Genomic DNA, 24,290 nt, shown 5'->3' with positions numbered 1-24,290 from the left:
GTAATAAAACGAGCATGTCTTTGGACGGTGGGAGGAAGCCGGAGTACCCAGAGGGAAGCCACGCATGCACGGGGACAACATGCAGACTCCACACAGAAAGGCCCACTACGTCTGAACTGGGATTCAAACCAGGAACTGCAGCCGTATTCAAACTTAAAGACTATAATACTGGCATCAGTGTAATAGGATTACACAAAACTCTATCGAAGCCAACAAACACATAGCCAAATAGGCTCTTTATTAACAAACTGTAAGCTTCTTTAATACTCAACAACTAGAGCATGAACTATTTAAAGAATGAGTGAAGAGTCTTTGGGTTCATGCGTGATGGGAAGACTGAGTATGTGGTGGAGGGGAGGAGTGGTGTGGCTTTCACAGTGACAGTCGGAGTGAGGAAGGAGCGTAGCTTGAAGGTACATGAACTGTGGTTCTAACTTCTGTGACTGAAGACGAACATTGTGCATATGTAGTTGGCCAATATGAGCCTCCTCTGTGCTCACATTGTGCTCAGACATCCAAGCAAGTTTGTGGGAGAAGAGTTTTAATTTTTGTTGAAAGGAGCTGATTGATTTAATTGCTCAGGATGGGATCCAACAGCAAGAACTGGAGAATATGTGGAAAGAATGATGTCTGGACTACTATGCCTCCTTCGTAGATAGATGCAGGGAAGGATAGATTGAGCAAGATCGGATTCTGTCAAAACAAATTAGATATTTAGATTTAACAGCAAACACAAATGTTAACAGGCTATCTTCTCTTATTACCTATGCAAACATTTCTACCACCAATTACTTACTAAAATCCAAACACTCAATAATTCTGATTAAACAGCTTGTACACAGTATTAGCGAACCTACTCTGCAGCACCAACAGTCTGTGGTCAGTCAGCAAACAATTGATCTTTCACAAACGTAGCAACCAAAGTTTTCCCCCCCCCTCTTTTTCGTATGACAATAAAACATATTTTCCCATTTTCAGACACATCAATACTTTAGTTAAGCTTCCGCTGTGCAGACAAGAGCATTGGTTAGAAGGCTCAAGTTTACTGGCAATGCGCATCTAGCTTTGAGGTGCAAAGCCATGATTTAGCAAAATGCTACTCAAGCTTCCCAGCATTCTGGTCGCACTCACATGCACGGTGAAGTTGGTTGATTCCTTTGAGCGTCGACGCACTTCTGCAAAGGCCTTGGTCAAACCTTTCTCAATGCTCTCACTGAAGTTGCAGAACCGCACATCTATGTGACTGGGAACAAACTGCAGCACTGCGCAGAGTAAAAACATGGATAGTCTTAGAACCAGGATAGTCAGGTTTAAATAGAAAAGGTTATCATAAACTACTTACATGTTGAAAGCTAGACAGCTTATTGAAAGGTCATTTACCTGTGTGGATTTGATATTTACGGTCTGGTGTTGTCCAGTTGGGAGACACAGACAGGAAGCGGCGACCGGACCTTCGCAGAGCATTGATGACAGATATGGCTGTGTATACAACGGGACCAGACACCACCCGAAACACGAACTTTGGAGGGGGATCCACAACCTTTACAGACAAATCAGAAATATATAACTCGGACAGATCACTCATGGAGAAATTCTTTCAGAGTTTGTGTTAAATAAGCAGCTGATGTTTCTGAAAGGCCATCAGTGCCTTGTGGATCTTGATGTGACTATTCCTGCAGTGTTTATCTCATAACTACTGATAAACTCAGGAAGTGGTCTGGCCTTCATGGTTCATCCACACAGCTGTAATGTACACACAGGTCACACAAAAACAGTTCATATACACACATGCACAAACCAACATACACAGATCCATTACACAGCAGTCCATCTACGTTATTTACTAGCAGAATCTATTTTGCATGTACATATTTGACACAAGCAGGGTGACACCTTGCATTGTATTATCTTAAAATATAATATCTTAACCCCTGCTGAGATATATTTACCTGCAGCTCCACAGACTTATTGAATTCCACTTTCAGTATGTCTCTCACTTGTAATTTGGCATATCCAACAGTGGCTGAGGCAGGGAAACCTTCACAATAAAACATAAGGAGATTTAGTCCATTATTTGAAAGTTCTCATAGGTATTCAATTTCAATTTAAAGTTTAGCCATAATTTGCTTGCATTTCATTCTTCATACATGCATATTGCATAAAAAGCATGTCAAACTTACCAATTTTTACTAAGTAGGTGGGACTCTCTGGGCTGCAGAGGTACCGTCTCGACGTTGTCGCTGTAGTTGTGGTCTTTCCACTGGTGGTTGCGATGACGTTGACACTAGTTGAGGCCTCAGTGGTAACAGTAACTGTGGCTGTGGCTTGATGAGAAGTAGTGGTGGCAGATTTAGTTGTGGGCACAGCAGAAACTGTATTAGCTCCACTGCTAGTTTGAATCAAGGTCATTGTGGCTGAGATGTCAACTCCATCTTCAGTCACCCCCTGATCGCCCAACAGGACTGGGGGGACCACAGTAACATTAGTTGTTGGTTCAGTTGAAGTGATATTGAGAGTTTGTTCAGTTATAAAAGTTGAGTCTGTTGTTGCTGGAGCATTGGTGTTGGCAGCGGGTTCAGTAGGAAGAGGGGAGAAGGCTGTGGTTGCAGTTAAGACAGGAGTGGTGTGAATGGTACTTTGTTGGAATGAGTCTGTAACAAACCAATGGACGTCCGTCAGAGAGGATGGAGTCATTACATCATCCGGTAGCAAAGGCGTGGATGTGGGTAGCAGAGCTTCTGTAAAAGTGGAGCTGGCAGGGCTACCGGTTAGTGTAGGAGCCGACCAATCTGTGGGGGACACCTGACTACCCCAGGTGGAAGAGGAGGGATCAAAGAGGTGGCTTGGGATAATGGAAGGATCCAGAAAAGGCTCAGAGGCATTGACCAGCTGATGACTCTCCTCTGTGGTTGATTCGTCCTGAGGCTCGAGTCCTGACAGACCACTGGAGGACTCATCCTCAGTCAGTTTGGTGTCATTGGTGAGGCTGCTGGTGGGTGTCATATCTGTAGCACTCATGGACACCACAGTTACGTTCCCTCTGTGTTCAGCTGCAGCGTTTGAACTGTTGTTCTCCTTAGTTGACTGAATGGTGTAATACTCCAAGCTGTTCATGTCAGGTAAGAGGACGTCTGTTGGTTGAATGGTGAAGGTATCAGGCCAATCTATGTCTGACATGTCCAGTACATCACTGTTAGCAATGGGAGAAGGTTCCAGTGTGTAGTGAATTGAAGAGGAAAAAGATGAAGGACTAATGGATTTAGTTGGAACAATGGAGCTGAATGCTGTCATGGCGCTGAGAGAAGATGAGACATGAAGAGGATGCAAGGATGAAGGTGATATGCCTACTCTGGAAGGGAAGGACGTATCGTAGGTTTCTGTATAGTCGTCTGTATCGTACGAGTCAGAGGGCACCTTGGTGACCAGAGAATAGTCATCTCCATCTGGATTTAAGAATGACATCGTCTCCAAGTAGTCCCCAGACCCCCAGTCCACCTCCATGGTGTTGGAGGGGTAGAAGTCCTCTGGAGGGACCTCGGTTGGCTCAGATGAAGGTGATGTAGGGTGGGGGACAATGAAAGGCACATTGTAGCCGGGAGCCAGAAGCTCCTCTGGGTTGTTTTGCATGTTTTTGTCATAAGCTAGTTTGTTCTCCTCAGAGGGGGCACTACTGGGGCTCAGCTGGTAAGGTTCATCTGCTGGATGATCAGCGAAAGCCAGTTCAGGAAGCTCAAGAGGCTGACCAGGATGTGAGGTCATGGTTGCTAGGGTTTGATTTGATGCATCATGCTTCTTGCTATATGTTGCTTCTTCCTGTAAATGTTCACCTAGCTCGGATGTTGTTGACCTCATAGAAGCAGCGGGGCTTAATGATGTTGTGGATGCATTTGAGTGAGCCTGAAGCTGGGACTTTGTTGGCGTTGGAGAGAGAGAGGGAGATTGCTTGGCAGAATTTACTGTGGCCAGCTTCCTGTCTGCGGAGAGCTTAGCTGTGGCATCAAATTGTGAACTAGACCCTAATACAGGTTCAGAGGGGCTTAATGATGGAGTGGAGAGAGGACGTGGTTCTTTTGCAACGAGGTCACTTGCCGTAAAGGATTTAGAGTCTTTAGAAGTAACATGTCCCCACTGAAAATGTGTGACGTCAGCAGTCCTAACTTCATGGTTTGGTTCAGAAATGGATGGCAGGGCACCGGGTGAGTCAGGCCTCTCAAAGGCAGTGTGATGTGAGGCTGGTAAGGCTGATGGTGATGACCCCGTTGAACCTGGAACATCTCCAAGAAATCCCATAGGGTGGTGTGTGGAGTCCAACAGATCTGCAGAGGGAAAAAGAGAATGCTGAAGTTCATGACTGAATAAAAGAAAGACTCATGGCTGACTGAGGTCGAAGTAAATTACAGGGGTGGAAAAAGACAATATTTTAAATGAACCTGCTTTAAATAACCGTTAAATCTGATACAAATCTCAATCTGATTACTTTTACTGAAAGTGAATTTAAATATCTCTGATCTCCACAACTTGTGGAAGTCAACAATTCAGGAAATGTGTTGCTTTAAAATCTGATTATCTGTTGTCTGATATCTGCTTTAAGATTCAATCAACCGTAATGCCATCACTTATTTTAAAAATAGCATTGTTCAGCTGCTGGGCTGAGAGGCAGAATGAGACTAAACATGACTTTGCATGGCAGACAGGCAGGCACCCTTCAGTAAGCTATGTTGCATAACTGGACATAAAAAAACAAAGGCATAACATCAATGGAATAACTTTTATTTAGAAAGAAAGACTGTTGGGCTCTCTGGGCCCTGAAAATGAAAATTGATCTGTGAGGAAATAACAGAAAATATTGGACCTGCTCACAGGGGTGTTTTACTGGAGAATCATCCATCACGAAATGTGTCATTCGAGCACTGGTCACCTCTGGAGCAGAGGTCAGAGCCATAAATAGATTATATACAGCACAGTAAGATACTTCATTGAATCTGTAGGAAGAGCTGTGATTGGTTTAGGTTATTAGACGTAACCTTGGCCTATATTTAGATTGAATCAATACTATATTGACAGATGATGGAATTTGAGACCAATGAAAGTCTGAGGTTGGTTTTACCAGAAAACACAAATTATTCAGCCAGCAGAGTTAACACTACATTCAAGGTACAACAACATGTGAGATGAAGCCCACTGACATTTACTGCTTCATTGTGTGCTTGTTGACTTCTGAGGTCTAACCGATGTTGTATTTGCTAAAGTGGAACCATTACTCCTGAGGGAAATGCCAGTAAGAGGAGAAAGTAGGTAACAGTCAAAGTGGACTCATATTAAAAGTTGACCCTTTTCTTCACTTCCAGCATTGGACTGTAGGAATATACTGACATGCTTGCATTGATCATGTGTTCTGAAATGAATGAGTGGTCATGCTTGCTCAGTACCTCAATGGCCCGGGCTTTTCATTGATACACTCTAGGGAGAATATCTCCTATAGTTTTCATGGTGTCTGGCCTTGCAGTGATGGATGGTGCAATTTTCAGCTCATCTCAAAAAACTCTTTTCTTCTTCTTTCTTCTACCTCTTACACACAATCGTAAAATCCTCCAGGGTGCCATTAGACCAGCCAAAATATAGAAATGGCAAATGTGGCTTATGCAACATCTTTCCAACTTAGTTGGAGTGCCAAAGGCCTTTCTCTCCATATTGCATAACATAGTGCATCATGCATGATTTAATTTGGGGAGTGCGTTGATTACACTACATGGTGAGGGTCTAACTACACAAAGGCTTCATGAGCTGAAGGAAAAAAAGAGAAGAACTCTTAAAAAGTGCTAATGGCCCTTTTAACAGGTCTTTGTAATGGTATAAGTCTGCCTCTTATATGCTTAACTGTCTGCATATATTTTCTACAAGAATAATATTCAAAGCCAGAGTAGAAGTCTCGTTGTTCTGCTAAAAGAAGCCTTCATAAATTTCTGTTTGTTTATGACACAGGAGCTGTGGCAGATAATAAGGACATATGAAAGAGGACGAGTTAAGAAAAGGCTAGCTTGTGGTTCATTACAGACAAACAAAAGTCAATCATTGTGCGTGCAAAGAGAGTTTACAAGCACCAACAAACCACATCAAGGAGAAATATGAATTAATTTTGTTAAAAACTTTCAGATCAGACCGCATGTCTTGAATTTGTTCTTAACAGTAAGTCTTAATCAGAGCAAAACTTCAAAAGGCCCATTATTACCATCGCCTGGAGCACCAAACCACCACCAAAAGCTTCTACATAGTGACTCAGCAGCTGCTGGGGTTGTTGCAGCTCTTTGTAGTCTACCAAGGCTCCGCAGAATCATACACACTTGAAAACAGCTGCAGAATCAGCTGAGGGAGACGACTATATTTAACACTGGGAGCACAGAACAGATCAGTTATAAAAAGCATAAATAAAAGAGAATATACTTCTGGCGCGTCATCTTCAATTTACTGCATCACTTCACACAAGAAGGCTGCCTCTGGTCGGCCTGGGAGAAAACTCCCAACTTAATTACAACCTACAGTGGTACCTTAATTCAGTCAACATGCTATTATAACAGAGTCCATTTGAAAGGACCTGGAAAGGAAAAGCGAACACTCTCTGAAGGCTCGTCTGTGCGGCACATTCAGCAAACTGCAACACAGCTTCTTGTCTGCAGTGCCAAATCTTTGAACCTCCAGGGATGTATCACAGCTGGGCAGATGCACACACTCTTCGCACGTTCTATGCAGACAAAACAATCCAGATGCATGCTCTACACAGGCTGTTAATTGATGGCCTGATTTCTTAGTTTTGCAGGGAGATATAAATACTCACAAGAAAAGAGCATGGAAAAGAAAAGCCGCAACATTTCAGTCTTGGAGAGCTCGTTGTGAGAAAGATACTGGAATCAAAATCTCTGCTGTTTCAGTCCAAGCAAAGTACAGGACAAATACAGAGCGGTCAGTGTGAATGTGTGTGCGGTTCACCTAAACATACATTACACGTCTCAATTCTGCACTTGACTTAGCATTTGGCTAAAAACAAGACAAAGAATAAACAGACGAGCTCAGCGGGAGGTCGTGTTTGTCTGAATAACATGCTGATGTTTGAGGTCGTTCTGTGGTATGTGACCCCAAAATGTCACCTCATCTCAACACACCCCTACAGTGACACCCCAATTCCTTTATAGTCACATTTAGGACAATTACACACGCGTGAATGGAGGACAAAACATCCAGCTAATTGAGACAAAGGCTATTATTGGCAGGTGATTAAAGCTTATACTGATATTCGTACTGATTGTGAGAATGACTAATGATTTCCATAATAAATAAAAATAACCTGCAAAACACTACATTCAAATTACATGTATGCTAACTTGTGCTAAGCTAAAGCTGATTTATGACTGCAGAAAGGCCTGGCTGGCCATTCCTAATAATTTAGCAAGCGCGCTGTGATGGCTCATCTCGCTTAATGACAGTCAGAGGTTAGGACGACAGACAGCAGCTGCGCACTGAGCAGGTGAGACTGGCCTGAGCTGGGGCTGACATTACAGTGTGCATAAATTGACAAAGGCCTTCAAGGCTAAGCAGCGCTGCCACCTGTCCCCCCGAAACACGAGTGTGTCACACTCGGCCGGCCACGCTTTGTTAGATCTGTCTGTGAAAGAAGCACTGAGACCCATGCAGAGGGAGGGAGACCTTTAAATATCAGGTCACAGGAGCATAAATCTACAGAGCTCAGCAAATAACAGCATCCTGGAACAGTTTTATTCATCCATCTCAGGGCTGCATGACATTGGAAATAAACTGACATTGCGATAACTTTTTGTTCGGTGTTATTTATTGCGATTTAAATAAAAAACAAGAAATTACACCAGATAAATGCAGCGTGTTTTCATGTCCATATAAACAATTAACTATTTTTATTATTTGAACCACGCTTGGTTCAGCGACGCTGACAGCCTTATGAAAAAGTAGAAAGTACAGGTGGAGGAACACTTTTCTTTATACAAACAGAAACGTGGGCTGCAGTTGGGTTATTTACACGCTATGTCTTCATACCATGTCATATCATTTCTGTGTTAAAATGTATGGTTAGTAAGCGTGATCAGAATAGTGACTTTTTGAAACGAAAGCTCACCGTCTCCTACTTCCTGTCGGCACACACAACTTCACGCCTTGGCTGCGCTGCAGGTGTAGCCGCTCAGTTAACAGTCCGTTCATGGTGCCGGTTTAGCTCAGTGGTTGAATCGGCGGCCATATACAGAGGCTATAGTCCTCGATGCGGCAGCCCTGGGTTCAGCTCCAGCCCTTGGCCCTTTGCCGCGTGTCATCCCCCTCTCTTCCCCTGATTCCAACACTATCCACTGTCCTCTTTCAATAAAGGCATGAAAGGCCAAAAAAAATAAAATAATAATCTTAAAAAAAAAAACCCAGTCCATTTATGTAGCTACAGCGTTAACCAGCACCGGGACAAGGTGCCGTTGATAACGGGAATACATGCACTGATTGCCACCTTGTGTCTGCCTCGATCATCCCACTGACATGATCTGTGACAGCAGCAGCGTCGCGTGGTTGTTAACAGTGTACAGGCAGCTGACACACAGACCCTGCTGCACAGCGGTCAGTTCACTCTGTGCTCTGGTGAAGGGCTGCACTAATGTGATATCAGACAGACTTTTACTTTAAATTAGTGATGCACAACGAGAAACTGGCGAGTATTTGTTTTGAGCCGAGAAACAATAAAGTAGCAGCTTGATGTGTTTCACTTAATTTGCGTCACTATCTGCAAGTCCTGCAACTGAGATTGTTAAACGATGTATCGTGCAGCCCTCATTTCTTCCAGTCTGTCACCTCTTCTCTTTGAGAAGTACGTGAATCCTTTCCACGATAGATACTCACTTTACTCCCAATAAAATCTGTCTCCAGTAACGGGGTCGGGCTGTTGTTGCATAAGCAGTTAAAAGTCATAAATATGCTATAAGTCGAGTTCATAGACGCATGTAAGAATCTTAAAAATATTATCATGCTTCCTTAGAAGGAAGTGACAACACCTCGTGTCTCCTCGTGAAAAAAACACGGATGAGAAAATACGGCACCGTCTCATTACTCTGACAACACTGAAGAATTAATGCAGACAGATTTTCATTTATTCATTACATGAAAAGTATTAGCTAATGAGTTTCCATCTCCATTCATCAGCCTTGATGTGTCTTTCACAGAGACTTGGTCTAATGAATAGCCGCCTTGTACGAGAGCTGAGCTAAATTTGCATTTGGCCGAATTGATGAATTAATCCTACAAGTCTCTAGTCATCTATTATGAGCTTTCTAATACATGTGGCTTATAAACAGGTAATTATTTAGTTGCATTATTCCCTCAAATAATAAATAACATACCATGCATGCAACATGCACCCTACAAGGTGTTGTGTACTATTTTGGCTGTAAACTTCATAATATTTTTACATTTATAACTGCCAATTCAGTGAACACCTGTTTTTTTATTTTATTTAAGCACATAATGAAACTAAAATAATCCCCTTCTTGTGGCTTGGTCGGTCTGTTCTGCTCCCGTTTACACATCCGGTTGCAGGATTGGATCACTGCCAGTAATCATGTAAAAAGGATTCTGACAAGAGGGGGATTATTACTGCTGTCGGCTGATCTGATGTTCCTTTATATAAAACAACACAATGTAATAAAACTAGATGGAGCCGGCTAGAGAAACAGTGCCGAAGCTCAGACACAACTTCAGGCCTCTGAAATAGGACAAACCCCAGGATGGATACTGGCAAAATCTTAAGAGATCACATATCCAACCATTATAGCTCCACTAACCTATATATGGCTCTACAGAGACCCAGTGTGTCTGAATAAACTGCTTCATACACAAGTAAATTACTACTGCAAAGAAAATATGTTTTTATGCTTCACTCTGGTGTTTATATAAGTCGGTCCCTCCAGGATTTCGCGGGCAGTTTTTGTCATGTTGCAGCTGTAAATTCCTGATTTTGCAGCAGATTTTGTGACACATCCACTGTGAGCTCCAAACGCTCCAACAAGGCACCACTTCCAGTCAATATCCGTGTCAAGAGGCTTAATAAAATATGTAAAAATTAAAAGTAATTTTGCACTTCGTGTGCCAATTTCAAAGCTAGCCATATGTGCAAAGAAGAACCTTTATCACATTTAAACTGTTCTATTTGTTATTTTAGGTGCTATGCTCGTATAAAACCACTGATAAGAGACGGTGAAGGACGACATGACAGCTCCCTAAAACTGGCTGCGGTATAGCTCATAAAGCCCGCCTCCTCCATGTTAACAGATGGGACATGAGTCAAACTATAAAACCAAGATACACGCCAAATACATTTTTCTCAAACATGGTTTCTGTCATTATAGTTAGTTCTTATCATGCTGATTTATGTCCAAGTGTTCATTTTCTGACGAGTTTACTTTATTTAGTTATTTGATGCTATAAAAAGGGGGTGGGGCCTCATGATTGACAGCTCTGTTGACAAATGGGGCTCCTGCAGCGTTCTGTTCCCGAGTAGCAGAGTAGAGGAGGAACGGCGAGAGGAGACGTAACTAACACTAACACTACAGTCAGTGAACTTTACATATCTGTGAACGTCTTGGAACGGATCTTTGACGTTTTACGGTAAGTTAAGTGTGTGTTTTGGTAAGCCAAAGTGGCTCCACCCACTGATCATTACTGCACAACCCTGGCTCCAAATGACATCACCATCGCAAGATGGCTGCCCCTATCACAGGGGCTATTTTGGTACAATGAGAGCAGATGGAGACATGTCGTCCATCTAGTCACTGGTACACTCACCGGCCACTTTATTAGGTACACCTCGCTTGTACCTGGTTGGACCCCCTTTTGCCTTCAAAACTGCCCTAATTCTTCATGGCATTGATTCAACACGGTGCTGGAAACATTCCTCAGAGATTTTGGTCCATACTGACATGACAGCATCACACAGGTGCTGCAGATTTGTCGGCTGCACATCCATGATGCGAATCTCCCGTTCCACCACATCCCAAAAGCGCTCTGTTAGATTGAGATCTGGTGACTGTGGAGGCCATTTGAGTTCAGTGAACTCATTGTCATGTTCAAGAGACCAGTTTGAGATGGTCTGAGCTTTGTGTCATGCCGCGTTATCCTGCTGGAAGTAGCTATCAGAAGACACTGTGGTCACAAAGGGATGGACATGGTCAGCAACAATACTCAGGTAGGCTGTGGCGTTTAAACGATGCTCAGTTGGTACTCAGGGGCCCAAAGTGTGCCAATGTGCCATTACACCACCACCACCACCAGCCTGAACCATTGATACAAGGCAGGGTGGATCCATTCTTTCATGTTGTTCACGCCAAATTCTGAACCTACCATTCAAATGGCGCAGCAGAAATCGAGACTCATCAGACCAGGAAACGTTTTACCAATCTTCTATTGTCCAATTTTGGTGAAGCTGTGTGAATTGGAGCCCCAGTTTCCTGTTCTTAGCTGACAGGAGTGGCACCCAGTGTGGTCCTCTGCTGCTGTAGCACATCTGATTCAAGGTTCGACGTGTTGTGTGTTCAGAGATGCTCTTCTGCATACCTCGGTTGTATCGAGTGGTTATTTGAGTTACTGTTTCTATACGCTCGAACCAGTCTGGCCATTCTCCTCTGACCTCTGCCATGAATGAGGCATTTTTGCCCAGAGACCTGCCGCTCACTGGATATTTTCTCTTTTTCGGACCGTTCTCTGTGAACCCTAGAGATGGTTGTGCATGAAAATCCCAGGAGATAAGCAGTTTCTGAAATACTCAGACCAGCTCGTCTGGAACCAACAACCATGGCAAAGTCACCTAAATCACCTTTCTTTCCCGTTCCGGTGCTCGGTTTGAACCTCAGCAGATCGTCTTAACCATGCCTACATGCCTAAATGCATTGAGTAGTTGCCATGTGATTGGCTGATTAGATATTTGTGTTAAGAAGCAGTTGAACAGGTGTACCTAATAAAGTGGGCGGTGAGTGTATAATCACAAGACATTGAGTATTAGATTTGTTACTATGGATTCACTGTATAGAGTCTTATTAAAGACTCTGTAGTTTGAGGCCAGATCAGGAAGCTCATGAAAGAGAGACGATCACACGGACACCTCGTTAACATGACGCAGCTGTCAGCTTCACAGCAAAAAAAATGTACGTCTCTAGCATGCAGCATCCCAGAGATATTAAAGGCACAGTTGGGGCCAGTTGGTAGAGCGGGCGACTTATATACAGAGGCTACTGTCCTCGTCGCACTGATCGCAGGTTTGACTCACGGCGGCCGATCATTTGGTGCATGTCGTCCCCCACTCTCTACTCCCAACATTTCCTGTCTATCTTCAGCTGTCCTGTCGATTAAAGGCAAAAAGCCCAAAAAATAATCTTTAAAAAAAAAAGGGCACAGTTGACGATACTCGCTGATGTTTCTACAACATGGCAGACCTTTGAAGATCAATATTTGGTGATGTACACACTGACGCCCACAGGGGAAATAGGATGATCGGTCATTGTGGAAAAGTTGCGGAGATCTGCGTGAATTCGCTTAATCCCAACTTTGCAACTTCCTGCAGGGACTGATAAGTAGCACATTTCAACTTTTACCTTGTTTTTATTTTATTTAACCTTTACAGCATCTCACAGCTTGTTTCTTAAAGGGCAGCTCAATGGGGGGATTTTAGTATACAGCCTTTACCAACATTCTAATGAGAATAAATAAATAGGTTTAGATGCATCTCACTGTAAAGCAGGGCAAGACATGTTTTGTTTCATTCCTGCAGCTCTTCATCTTAAGCCAAACCACATTTTTATCTTGTGTTGAAGATGTGTTATGTTGAAGTGAATCAAGACTGTATGTAATAAGTCACAATTATGTTCCATAACACATTTTCATTTACTTTACCTGTTGTTTCCTCTGTTTTGAATGCAAAATCAACAGAGTAAAATAAACAGAGTAAAGTGTGCATGGACATGGATTCTACTAATATAATGGCAACTTGAAAAACAGCATGCCACAATAAACAAACAGATGTAAATCCTCCAGGTGAGGTAAAATGTGATTTGGCCCCACTGTCCTCTCATGACTACTGATCCACGGCTGAAACAGAGTTAACCTGATAATGCCTCTCTGCAGACAGCGCTCTGCTCATGTCTGGAATTGAATCACAGAAAATCCTTCCTACTGGTCTCCTTTACCCAAACAAACCCTGCACTCACAGATACACAAAAAGGGAACAACACAATTCTTCTTTACGCAGACTCGGTGTCCTCTAACACAGTAAAGTACGAGGACATGTGCGAGTTAACAGACAAAACAACTGTGTTGCCAGCAGCATTTCCAGACAACGAGAAGGACAACAAATGTGTTTGTGCTGCTTCCATCTGCTTTAGTGCAAGTGGCTGCCAGGTGAAAGGATGAGTACATTCATTTTTTAAGTGCAAGAGACAAAGCTTCCCAGCTAAAAGCGAGCCGTCTCAGCACAAACTGAGCACACATGAACAGACAAACACACACAACAAAGATCTGAGGTCTAACTTAATTGCTCCAAACTGATTTCTGGGGCTTTTTATAAGAACCAAACTAACTTAAATCGTCAGAAAGGGATATGTATCTCAGCCAGGCAGCTGTGAAACACACAGAATATGTGAGTCTAGAAACCTGAGACACCAGTTGTAGAGCCCTCTAATGATATCATTTCCTATGTTTGCCAGACTCCTTATTGCAAAAAAAGTCATTTAATGGTTGTGTAATTTGGAAAAGAGAGAGAGAGAGAAGAAAGGGGTCTTTGGGTATTAATGCGAGCTAACTACAGGCCCACACATGGTTCTGTTTTCGGCTGAGCCCCTTTGCGTGACTGGCTCTTTTCAGTTGGCAGGAGCTGCGTACGCTGAGTGCAGTCGAACAATCAAGATATGGCTGTGTTGACGTATGGTTTATCGGGGAAGCTTTTAAGATGGGAAGGACTCCATTGTTTTTATCAGTGCGGTTCAATTAGATCTCTGCCAGAGCTCAGGCAGCCCCCCCACAGTAAGAAACAGTCTGACTTCATAAGGGGTGCATTTATTGTAAACCGACACCAGTTGCTTTCCGGTGCACTTACATGTTGAGCCTACATCAAACACTAAAAGATTCAAGATTAAAATCAATAATGAACACATTAAAAATAGAATCTAAGTTTCCTGTTTCTATTTTTGCAGCTTCAGAGGACGCCAACATTTTCCGTGAATTAATTCAGAGGTCTGATTGGGCCAAAATCGAGCATGAGAATGGACCCGACTGAGGTCATGCCTGCACTTTATCAAATATTTATGTGACCCTTGTTTTGTTTTCCAGAGAGAATACTTTTTAAGATAACAGACAGGGGAGTGCAAAAAGAGTGGGAGCAGGATGAGGGGGAGGGGAGATGTAAAAGAGTGCAAATGAAAGGGAGGAAGAGAGGTAACAGATGGAGGATAAGGGTAAATGAGTTAAAGGGACAGTTAGGAGAGCTGACTTCCCTGCAGAGTTTTATGGAGTCATCAGGGATTCAAAGCACGTCAGGCTTCAATATAATAAAATTAAGTTCATAATAGCTCACACACAAAGTAATTTCAAAAGCAATTTCAAAGAGTGGATTATGATGGTGCAATGCCAGTGTGTCACTCTGTAGGAAAGACCTGTCATTGTGATACACAGGGACACAAAGTTTGGGTGCACTCCTTCCCTTTCTGCAGCCCTGATTTTCTTCCAAAGACAGGAAGGCACAGACTTGTAACCAGAGAGGCCCAGAGGACTGTGTCACTCAGCACCCTCCTCTGCTCGGCCTCAGTCCTCCTCACAAAGGCCACTCTCAGGCTGATCGTCCATGGAGAACAAACACCACTGCGTTAGGTTAAGCTCGCTTCTCTATCTGTGCAGGGATAGTTTAATCACTTACTGTTGTGTCTCCAAGTAGTTGCTATGAAGTTAAAGGTCCAAAACAAATGATTTAGCCTGGAGTAGTCCAAAAGAGGCCGGGCTGAGCAGCACCATCTGCTCTGATAAATATATAAATAATCAGCTGCAGTTCATCAGAGCTCATAGTGATTCGGGCTCGGCACAATATGGCCTCAATGATGCCTTCTGTCAAGTTAAGAACTTTGTTTTGCACATTTGAAGCTCCCGACACTGACAGGACCTAAGCAAAACAAACAAGAAGCACAGCCAGACACTCAGGATGATTTGTTTGTAAGAAACACAGGTTTACTGCAGGATCGGGTACAAGCAGCTTTGCAGAGAGATCTGTTTCTGGTCTGAAGATATCTGAGTGCTCAGTTTTACAGCGATGACACAGACAGAATAATTGTAACAAGATTAGCTTGCTTTTAGTGACTCTCTCACAACACAAATTCAGACACTTGCTAAGTGCTTTTACAATAAATCTGACATGTTACACTTAAGTTATTTTGCTAGCCTCAAATTCCAAGCTAAGTGGAGTTAGTTAAATATAATGCCAGCTGTAATCATTGTATTCTTTAACTGCCTTCCAAATGAATATATTGATGTATTTAATAATTCATACTAGTAACAAGTATTCTAAAAATCTACTTTTCTACTCGTGTAATGAACAAAAATGGTAGTTTAAAAATCCCCAACAGCGTGGTTAAAACAGTTAACAAGTCAAAAACAAGGTAACCTAGTTATAACTAGAAAATATGTATTAGGGCTGTCACGATACCAGAATTTCAATCTTCGACAAGATACAAGGAAACAAAAACGACAGTCGACGCCTGTTTCGTTACCATGGCAACATAAAAAGAAGTCTTAGAAACAAAAAATGAGATAAGTATTACATTTCCCACCTTCTCACAGCGCTGTAACAGAAAACAGTCACTGAACAGACCAGCTCATCTGACAGACTGTTAATAGTACTGAAAGGCTTAATGAGCAGGATTTTCCATATTCTTAATCCTCACTCATCATGCAGGAGAAGTGTGAGCTGGTGTCTGTATCTGCAGAGGATCTGCCCTTCGTCTGTGTTTCTGTTCTTCTTATTCTGCCGTGTTTGGGACATTTCTGGACGTACATCGCTGGGCTCAGCAGGCCGCAGGTCGGGGCTAATGACTGTATACTTAGATGGACGACACGTCTCCATCTGCTCCCATTGTGTAAAAGTGATGCCAAAATAGCCCCTGTGATTGGCGCTGCCATCTTGTGATGGTGATGTCATTTGGAGCCAGAGTCTGCGCAGTAGAGATCGGCGGGTGAAGCGGCCGTAGCCACTTCCACTAACCTAAACACACAATTAACTTACGAAAAAAACAGCAAGGATCTTGCACGGCGGCGTGTTTAACAGCAGAACAGCTTCTCTGTGTTAACGTTTACAGGTATGGAAACTTCAATGACTGTAGTGATTGTTTGCGGATCGTCCTCCACTCTGCTAATACGGAACTGATTGGCTGCAGGAGCTATATTTGTCAATACAGTTGTCAATCATCCTTTTTATAGCATCAAATAACTAATTAAAGGTAAACTAGTTAGTAAGTAAGTAAACTAACTATAATGTAAAATGTATGAAAAATGTATTTGACGTGTATTTTGATTTTATAGTTTGACTCATGTCCGATCTGTTAACATGGAGGAGGCGGGCTTTATGAGCTATACTGCAGCCAGTCAGCAGGGGGCGATAGTGAGGGTTTGGCTTCACTTGTAGGGAGCTGTCATATCGTCCATCACCATCTCTTATCAGTGGTTTTATACGAGCATAGCACCTAAAATAAGAAATAGAACAGTTTAAAAGTGATAACGTGTAGATTGTTCTTTGCACATATGGATAGCATTGAATTCCATGGTAATTTCCTTTAGTGTCAATTTTTACACATTTTATTTAGCCTCTTGTTAGCAGGGGGAGCTCGAAATGTTTTGGCTTCAGCGCGCTCGCTCTCTTCACTTCCTGTCTATGTCGCTCTACCACAGCTGCTCTCTCTTTTGCTCGTGGCAGCTTTGGGTTGAAATCTGACTGTAGATCTGTACCTTTAGGGACTATCGAACGTAAAAATAACGTCTCACATGGTATCAAAAAGTATGGAAAACTTTGACAACCCTAATCTGTCTAGAATAGGAAAAAAACCAAACACACTGGTGAGTTGTCTCAGTCTTGGTTAAATTCAGCTGTTGTTACTCGCAGTGCTCTGGCCATGTTTGGACACTTGTAGGATGCAGAGACTGCAGTGGAAAATTGCCTTGGTAGGGTACACAAAATCACTAACAGATGTACATTCACAGGCCCCCACTAAGGTACCTTCACATCGCAAACTACCAGTTTAATGCAGGTAATAGCAGACGACTGGAAAAAATTAGGTGTATGAGACTGTAGCCATCAAGAGAGTCGCTGACTGTATAATAACTGACGTGTGAAAGGAAGGAAAAGATGGGCACTGATTATCACTGACCCATCCTTGACCATCAGGGCAGCTTTGACTGTGCCTCACACAGCCACATAAAGCAGGCTCAGGCCATCAGTAGACGGGCAGGGTCACTCACAGGCTGCTTTCCAAACCCCTCTCTGGTCAAGCTGCAGGTCCAGAGAGAGCAAAAGTGCCCACTGTTTGGCTTTTGATAGGCTCTACCCATTGATCTGCAACTGGCTCCCAGCTCTAATGAATAATGAATGGCCATATTGTCATCCCACACAGATCACATTTCACATGGCAACAGAGCGCTCTGGTAATTAGCCAGGACTTTGCTGGCCTGCAGCTCGCTGTTCTGAACTTGCCAGCCACTGCAGTGCAGAGTGAGAGTCTGCTGGAGCTAAAGTGCAAGGACACTTAATTATATCACTCATAAAGTTTATAATTACATCATATCTTGTAAAGATCTTGAGTGTTTGTGTGGAGCTATTTCAGGATAACCAGGAGAGGCGGAGAAGTAAAGAGAAAAGTTGCTGTATGATGTCGAGTCTGGTGGAACAATTATACGGAGGTCGTCAGGCTCTATTTGACCTAGAATCTATAAAGTGTGCTTCTCTGAGTCACTAAGAGGAAAGCTGTATGATGGTGATGTCAAACAGACCACGGAAACACAGCTGTCAACTCTCGCATGAATTAAGTGAACTGAATAGTGATGGATAACTTCTGAAGCCTGAAGTTTACCGTAATGTTTATTTGTTCATTTTGCCTCAATGACTACTTAGATTTAGCTACAACACACATGTAACACAGATCTATCAAACTTTAGCAACAGGCAGGGGGATCATATTTAAGCTAGAACAGTGTTTGTTCTTAGCTTAACTTACTTATGTTTTACATGAATATAGTACTGACACAACATTCAAAGAAACAGGTAAAACTGCTTGCCGGGGTTGGGTGAAGGATACACCCGCTGGACCCTTCATGGCCTGGGAAAAGGAGGACGCATTTGTTGGCCACATCTGAAGGAGCCTTCGAAATGGAACAGCCTTCCACGTGCCGCTGTGACGTAATCGGCCTTCAAATACGTCCTTCGAAGGATGCAGCCCCTGAATTGGGACACAGCTACAGTAGATAACGGTCAGCACCGTCCCTGCTAACTTATTTACCGCTTCAGACGGGCGCCGGTTTAGCTCAGCGGTTAAATCGCACATCCCATTCAAGGGGCAACCTCCGGTGTTGAAAAATGAAGCCAATGCGAAAGTGCAAAAAACTGCAGTTCCTCAAGTGGCCACTTGAGGCTGGCTTCAGAAAACAAGAAATAACATTACAGCAGGTGGGAAAATGCAGAAATAAACATGTTTACAGCCTGGTACAAAAAACCGTTTTGTTATAAATAGCTAATTTTATTGTTCAAGAAAACTGCATGGGGGGTGAATTTTTTTAATAACACCCGTTTTAATTATATTAAGCCTTAATCATAGGGGCCAGATCACTTGATTGACAGGTGGATCCTGCTGGCTGTCTGCTAGACGTCAACACAGACACAGACACTGAGCTTAACTTCACCTGTTTGTGTTGTTGGAGACTTTTGGGGATTTTTTCATTCAAAGTTTGGACAAATAATCTCTCTCTGTGGGATTTATGGAACTTTATGGCTGTGCAAGAAGTCTGAGCTCCAGCTTTTCAGTGAGTTAAATGCTAGTATTATTGTATTGCTATATTTTTAGCACTCAGTAGCAGGTATACTGTGCTCGCTTTAGCTGCTTGCTAGACTGTTCAGTGTTTATCAAAAATGTATTTAATCGTCGGCCAGTAAACAGGAGTCAGGAGTTGTTGGCTTTTCCCCGGATAGATTACAGCAGAGCAAAACGGTTATTTTAAGTTTCCCGTTACGTGTCGGCTAGCAGCTCTCTCCTGGCAAAGTCAAACTAGCTCATTCATTATTTATACAGTCTATGGCTAATAACCGCTAGCTACGCTGAGGAGCATATAGCCTAGCTTCATAGCCGTAGCTGGCCGATTCGTGCGGCCCGTCCATAGAGCTCAGCTATAGGCTTTAGCTCGGTCGGCTCTGGCAATTCCAATATGGCGACCCCCAGCGGTGGAGCAATTCGGGCTTCAAAACACTTGTTCAGAAACCAATGGGTGATGTCACTGAGACTACGTCCATTATTTATACAGTCTATGGTCCCATTTCCAGAGGCTCAGTCCTCGATGCGGCGGGTTTGACTCTCACCCACAGCCCTTTGCCGCAGGTCATCCCCCATTCTCTCTACCACTATCTCACTCAAATAAGGGCATAAAAGGGCCCCAAAAAATGTTGCTGCAGACAGGGCCAAGAGTACCACATATTTGAGCAACTTAAAAGAGTCCTATATTTAAACAAACATTTCAGTTTAAGCGTTTTTTTTATCGCCGCTTCACCTTGGCATCAGACAGCCCTTTCCCTCAGCACTATGTCTGACTTCGCACAAAGGCTCTGTATCTGCAGCAGTGCTTAGCTCAGCTGCCATGCAAGAACGCAGGCTTCTTCTAACAAGGGCCATGCAGACTGTTAACTACTGTACGTAGCACACTTACTACTGATAAATTCCTCATACCCACCTTAAAAAAACAGAACTATCCCTTTAAGACGCTCGCCCCAAATTTAGCATATCTAAAACCAAACAGGCTAATTCAGAACAGCAAGAAGTTTTGTGAAATCTGTCCAAACCATGGCTGATAATTCTCATGTGATGCAGTAGTTAACCATCTGAACAACAGCTCCTCAAAGTGTTTCATTTAGCTTAGAGCGGACATCAAAACTATGCAGGAATATCAACCAAAAACAGCCTCTCTGCTTTGGCAGAAGATATCATCTAGTAAGAGATAAAAACAACCCTGATGAAGCCGTGGTGCAAATTATGTGTTTCTATAAAAATACAAAACATAAAGATGCTTTTTTTGTTGTACAACTTTCCATACACATCGAGACCAAAGCCGGGAGCCGAATTACTAAACAAAAAAAGATCAATGAACGTATGAAATGTCACAAGGCCACACAAATGCAACATCATTCAACTGAAGAAATTAGTGAGCAACAATTATAGGTCATTAAAATAAGGCTGTGCATGGAGGTGTTATCATGAGTTTAAGATGAACTAATTCCAGATTTCCTCCACAAAGCTTTCACCCTGGTGTTTACCACATAATCCTATTACAACATAATATCATGAGTTTTTGGCTGCCGTTAAAACGTTTACTTTCAATGGGCCGTGTGTGGGGGGGAGGGGTGTTGGTGGGGTCATGTCACTACATATAAAAGTAAGCCCAGGGGTAAAAACAAAGTGGATTTAAATGCTTTCTCTTTCTCTAATTACTGGAAACTAGTCTAACTGTACAGTCTGTGTACAGTAAAGATGGAGCCACTTCTGGAGCATGTGAGTGTTTTTATTATGACTATCACAACTGTTTAAGGTCACACAGCAGCTCTGACAATGTGAAAATGAAGACATTACATTACATTAAATCCATGCTGGGATAAACTACGACTTTCCAACTTACCTAAAAACAAAGAAAACAAACAGAAGCTGCACTATTAGAGCTACATGTTGTTTATCACATAATTTCTTCATATGAAAGGGATGAAACAGTGTTGACAACCTTGGCCTAAAGGTTAGACCAGCAAGCTTCTGACTGGGAGGTTGCTGGTTAAACTTGCCTTGAGTAGGGAACAAAATAACCCCCACTGCTCCAGTGCAGCTGCTGCTAGCCCACAAACAAGACTATGGTTGTCCTTAACATCTCCGAGATGTGACTGTGGGTTACCGTGCCAAGCACTGCTGAAAATGTGCATTTATCCTTAGCAAAACAACTCTGAGTTAGTCAACATTAAAGAGGTAATTTTCTACACTCCTGCACAGGTCTGCAGAACAGAGTAGTATATCGTCTCTCTAATCAGGTAATCAAGACAAAAAAAGACAACCATTACCAGAAACTGATCTATCAGGAGAGAAATCGTACGCCTAACTTGGGTAAAATTTTTAATGCCATTGACACATTGACTGCACACACTCATCAGTAGGGCTGCACAATTAATCGAATAATAATCCAGACCACAATTTTGTCTTCCCACGATTAAATAAGTAATTACGGTGATATTGGCATTTAAAATGCTCCGCCCGTAGAAAACTCTGCTGCATATCAAATCAAGCGCTCCTTAAACTAACAGCCCCTCCCCCAGGGGGCGATGGAGAGGTTTGGGCTTCACTTTTGGGGGAGCTGGCATGTCATGTGATGAGCTCATACCTTGCAAAGACAGTTTAGAGAGGAAGAGTAAACAACAGAGACCAGTGTTTATTCGGTTCAACGAGTGACCATGTAAACTGGCAACTATCAGCCAAATGTGTCTGTGGTTGTCATGGTTACAGCAGCTGTTAAACAGAAGAGAATACGTAGCTGTCCTCGTGAATGCCTCTTTATTGTTTTTCATTACGAGCTTAAAAGTCTCATGAACGTGTCATGAAGGCGACTAACACTCAGTCACGTTTTGAACGCTGCTTGTTGTTACGCTAAAACAGGAAGAGAGTCAGTCACTCATTAAACTAAAACACCGGTCCCTTGCTCTGACTCACTTATGCAACACAAGGTAAAGGTAAGTGGATTACATGTGAGTCAGCGAAAGGTGTTCTCTTACCTGCAACAGGTGAGTCAGCTGTGATCACCGTTACCAACACCGTCAACCCCAGGAACACTGCACGCTGACAGTGCGCATGCATGAGAGCCTTGAGCATCACCACCAAACCCACAGAGGAGACTAAACCTGCCATGGTGCGGCGGAGGGGCGAGGTCACGGCATTTCACCCAGATATGAAGAGAAGGTTCATTCCAAAGAGACGATCGTTTGGGTTGTTTCAGGATGTTTGATTCTTCAGTTGAAAAACCGTCCTGCCATAACTTTGGCCGGCAATGAAAAAAGGCTGTTGAGGACAAAAGAGCAACAGTGTGACACTCAAAACAAAGCAACCACATTTACTTTCATGAACATTGCTCCATTAGTAGGGAAAAAACACTGATTAAGCTCACATGCTTAAGTTAAAAGTACAGAATTATGGCAGTACCTATAACACCCGTAATAACAAGAATAATTGGAGCATGGGGAAGATGGGTCTCATATATTCTTTTCAGAGAAAAAAAAGGCAGTTTTATTGTTAATTTTCTTGGCTAAATCGTGTGTTTATCATGTAATAGGCCTTTCAGAAAGAATGAGTTTCCAGTATGTTGAATTTGGATACTGAAATGTTTGTTTTGGGTTTAAAATATATATATTTATGTGTACTTTAAGCCTGTCTATTTAACTCAGACTTACACACAATATACATCTCTCCACAAAGGCAGAGAATCAGAAAAATAATCTTCTGTTGTAGAATAAATAAAGTAATTTGGGACAAGCACAAAAGGATTTCATATGTAAAAACACTTCAAATGTATTCATGCACATGGCAAACCAGGTCATGAGAAGGTAACGCTGTTAAAATTATTCTAATGAACACAAATGAGGGATTATTTTCCATTAGATAAACTAAACAATCCTAAATTTAAAAAAAGCAGCGCACATAAAAGCAGCACGCACAGACTCGTGTCTCTCAAACCGTCTCATCATGACACAGTGCAGTCTCTTGTCCTACATCCCGTCCCGTTACTTGCAAGTTTAACGGTCATGTGGCTTTTCATACAGCGAGACAAAGCACGTTACATCCCTCATTTGAGTGTTACAGCACAATGCTAAAATCAGGCTAGCTAATATCCATGGTAATAATTCACAGAGCTAGCTTTGAGAGGAAAGACAACACGATATTTTTCCTCCTTTTCCTCAGCCATTCCTGTCAGCCCGCTCATAGCTGCGCATTCAGACTTACCAAAAAACAGGGAGCTCCAACTATGTCAGTTCCTTTGTCTGAAAATATCCATTGATATGATAAAATGCTGTTCAAGGCTTCGTCATTAACCTTCACATAACCACCTGCCTGCGTCCGAAGTTATTTCACTGTACACGTATTGTGCACGAGCTGGTCGCTGGCTTTCATCTGACACTCTTTTGGTAACAGTTACCTTCTCTCGTCCTGAGGATTGGGTTAGTCCCGCCCCCTGGCTGATCTGATTAGTTTCTAATTTATCAAAACCCGCTCTGATTGGCTGCAGCTCGTTTCTGTCCAAGTGGGGTTTTAAAATTAGGTTGGTCTTCCTCGACTGGCGTCTGCGGCTTCCACGGCAACGTTGCCTCGTAGGATGATGCACTTCATAACGTATAGCCATGGATGGATATATAACTGTCAGCCTTTTATTGGCTGACTAGTTAACCTACTTGTTACCTTGAGAGAAATAATATTAAGAGTCATCAAGCTGACACCGTCTTTTTTCTTCAAGGGTTCTTTCTGTTTTTTGTATAGCCTTGGTTATTGAACTCATGTGCCTTTTAAATTGCAATTTCATCATCATGTTTTACAGCCTATTTAAACGCAGTGTACACATGTGTCAAGACACAACAAGGATGCACACTTAGTGTCTATTGTAATACATGATTTCTGTCGGGAGATAAATGCTCCAAATGACACAGATTTGAGGTATGGTCCCCATGCATGCTGTAAACATCGTGCTGCTTATCAAGCTTTTGTGGTTGAAAATAAGAGAGCTGATCAGCATAACCTAATCACGTCACTGCCACTTTATATGCATCAACATTTTGGTGCACCACGCCACCTAGTGGCAGTATGTTTGACTAATGTTGCTGATGTTAGTTCAGTTTGGCTTTCATTTATATCCTTTATTCCTTTATGAACTTTTAGCTGGCATTGTGTGTGCCAAGGAAATCAAATCTTTTGAAAATATCACTTGATCGTTTTATAG

At 42.6% G+C, this 24,290-nt stretch overlaps 1 protein-coding gene across 1 annotated transcript in view; it reads right to left on the bottom strand.

The window, feature by feature from the left end:
• Positions 1-23,437, bottom strand: part of LOC138613239 (UPF0606 protein KIAA1549) — a 49,681-nt gene extending 26,244 nt beyond the window's left edge. Inside the window, exons 1-6 of the mRNA XM_069686862.1 lie at positions 23,303-23,437; positions 22,081-22,363; positions 2,181-4,316; positions 1,950-2,038; positions 1,381-1,540; positions 1,132-1,262 (exon numbers count right to left, since the gene is read on the bottom strand). Of these exons, the coding sequence (XP_069542963.1) occupies positions 1,132-1,262; positions 1,381-1,540; positions 1,950-2,038; positions 2,181-4,316; positions 22,081-22,213 (2,649 nt within the window). The 5' untranslated portion in view covers positions 22,214-22,363; positions 23,303-23,437. The remainder of the gene's footprint in view (positions 1-1,131; positions 1,263-1,380; positions 1,541-1,949; positions 2,039-2,180; positions 4,317-22,080; positions 22,364-23,302) is intronic.
• Positions 23,438-24,290: the final 853 nt, after the last annotated feature.

Source organism: Semicossyphus pulcher, unplaced genomic scaffold (assembly GCF_022749685.1).
Source record: "Semicossyphus pulcher isolate SPU_LCO1_2020_fin unplaced genomic scaffold, fSemPul1.0.p SCAF_8, whole genome shotgun sequence".
NCBI lineage: Eukaryota > Metazoa > Chordata > Actinopteri > Labriformes > Labridae > Semicossyphus > Semicossyphus pulcher.
The sequence above is the reverse complement of the archived record's forward strand: the minus strand, read 5'-3'. Positions and strand labels throughout refer to the sequence as shown.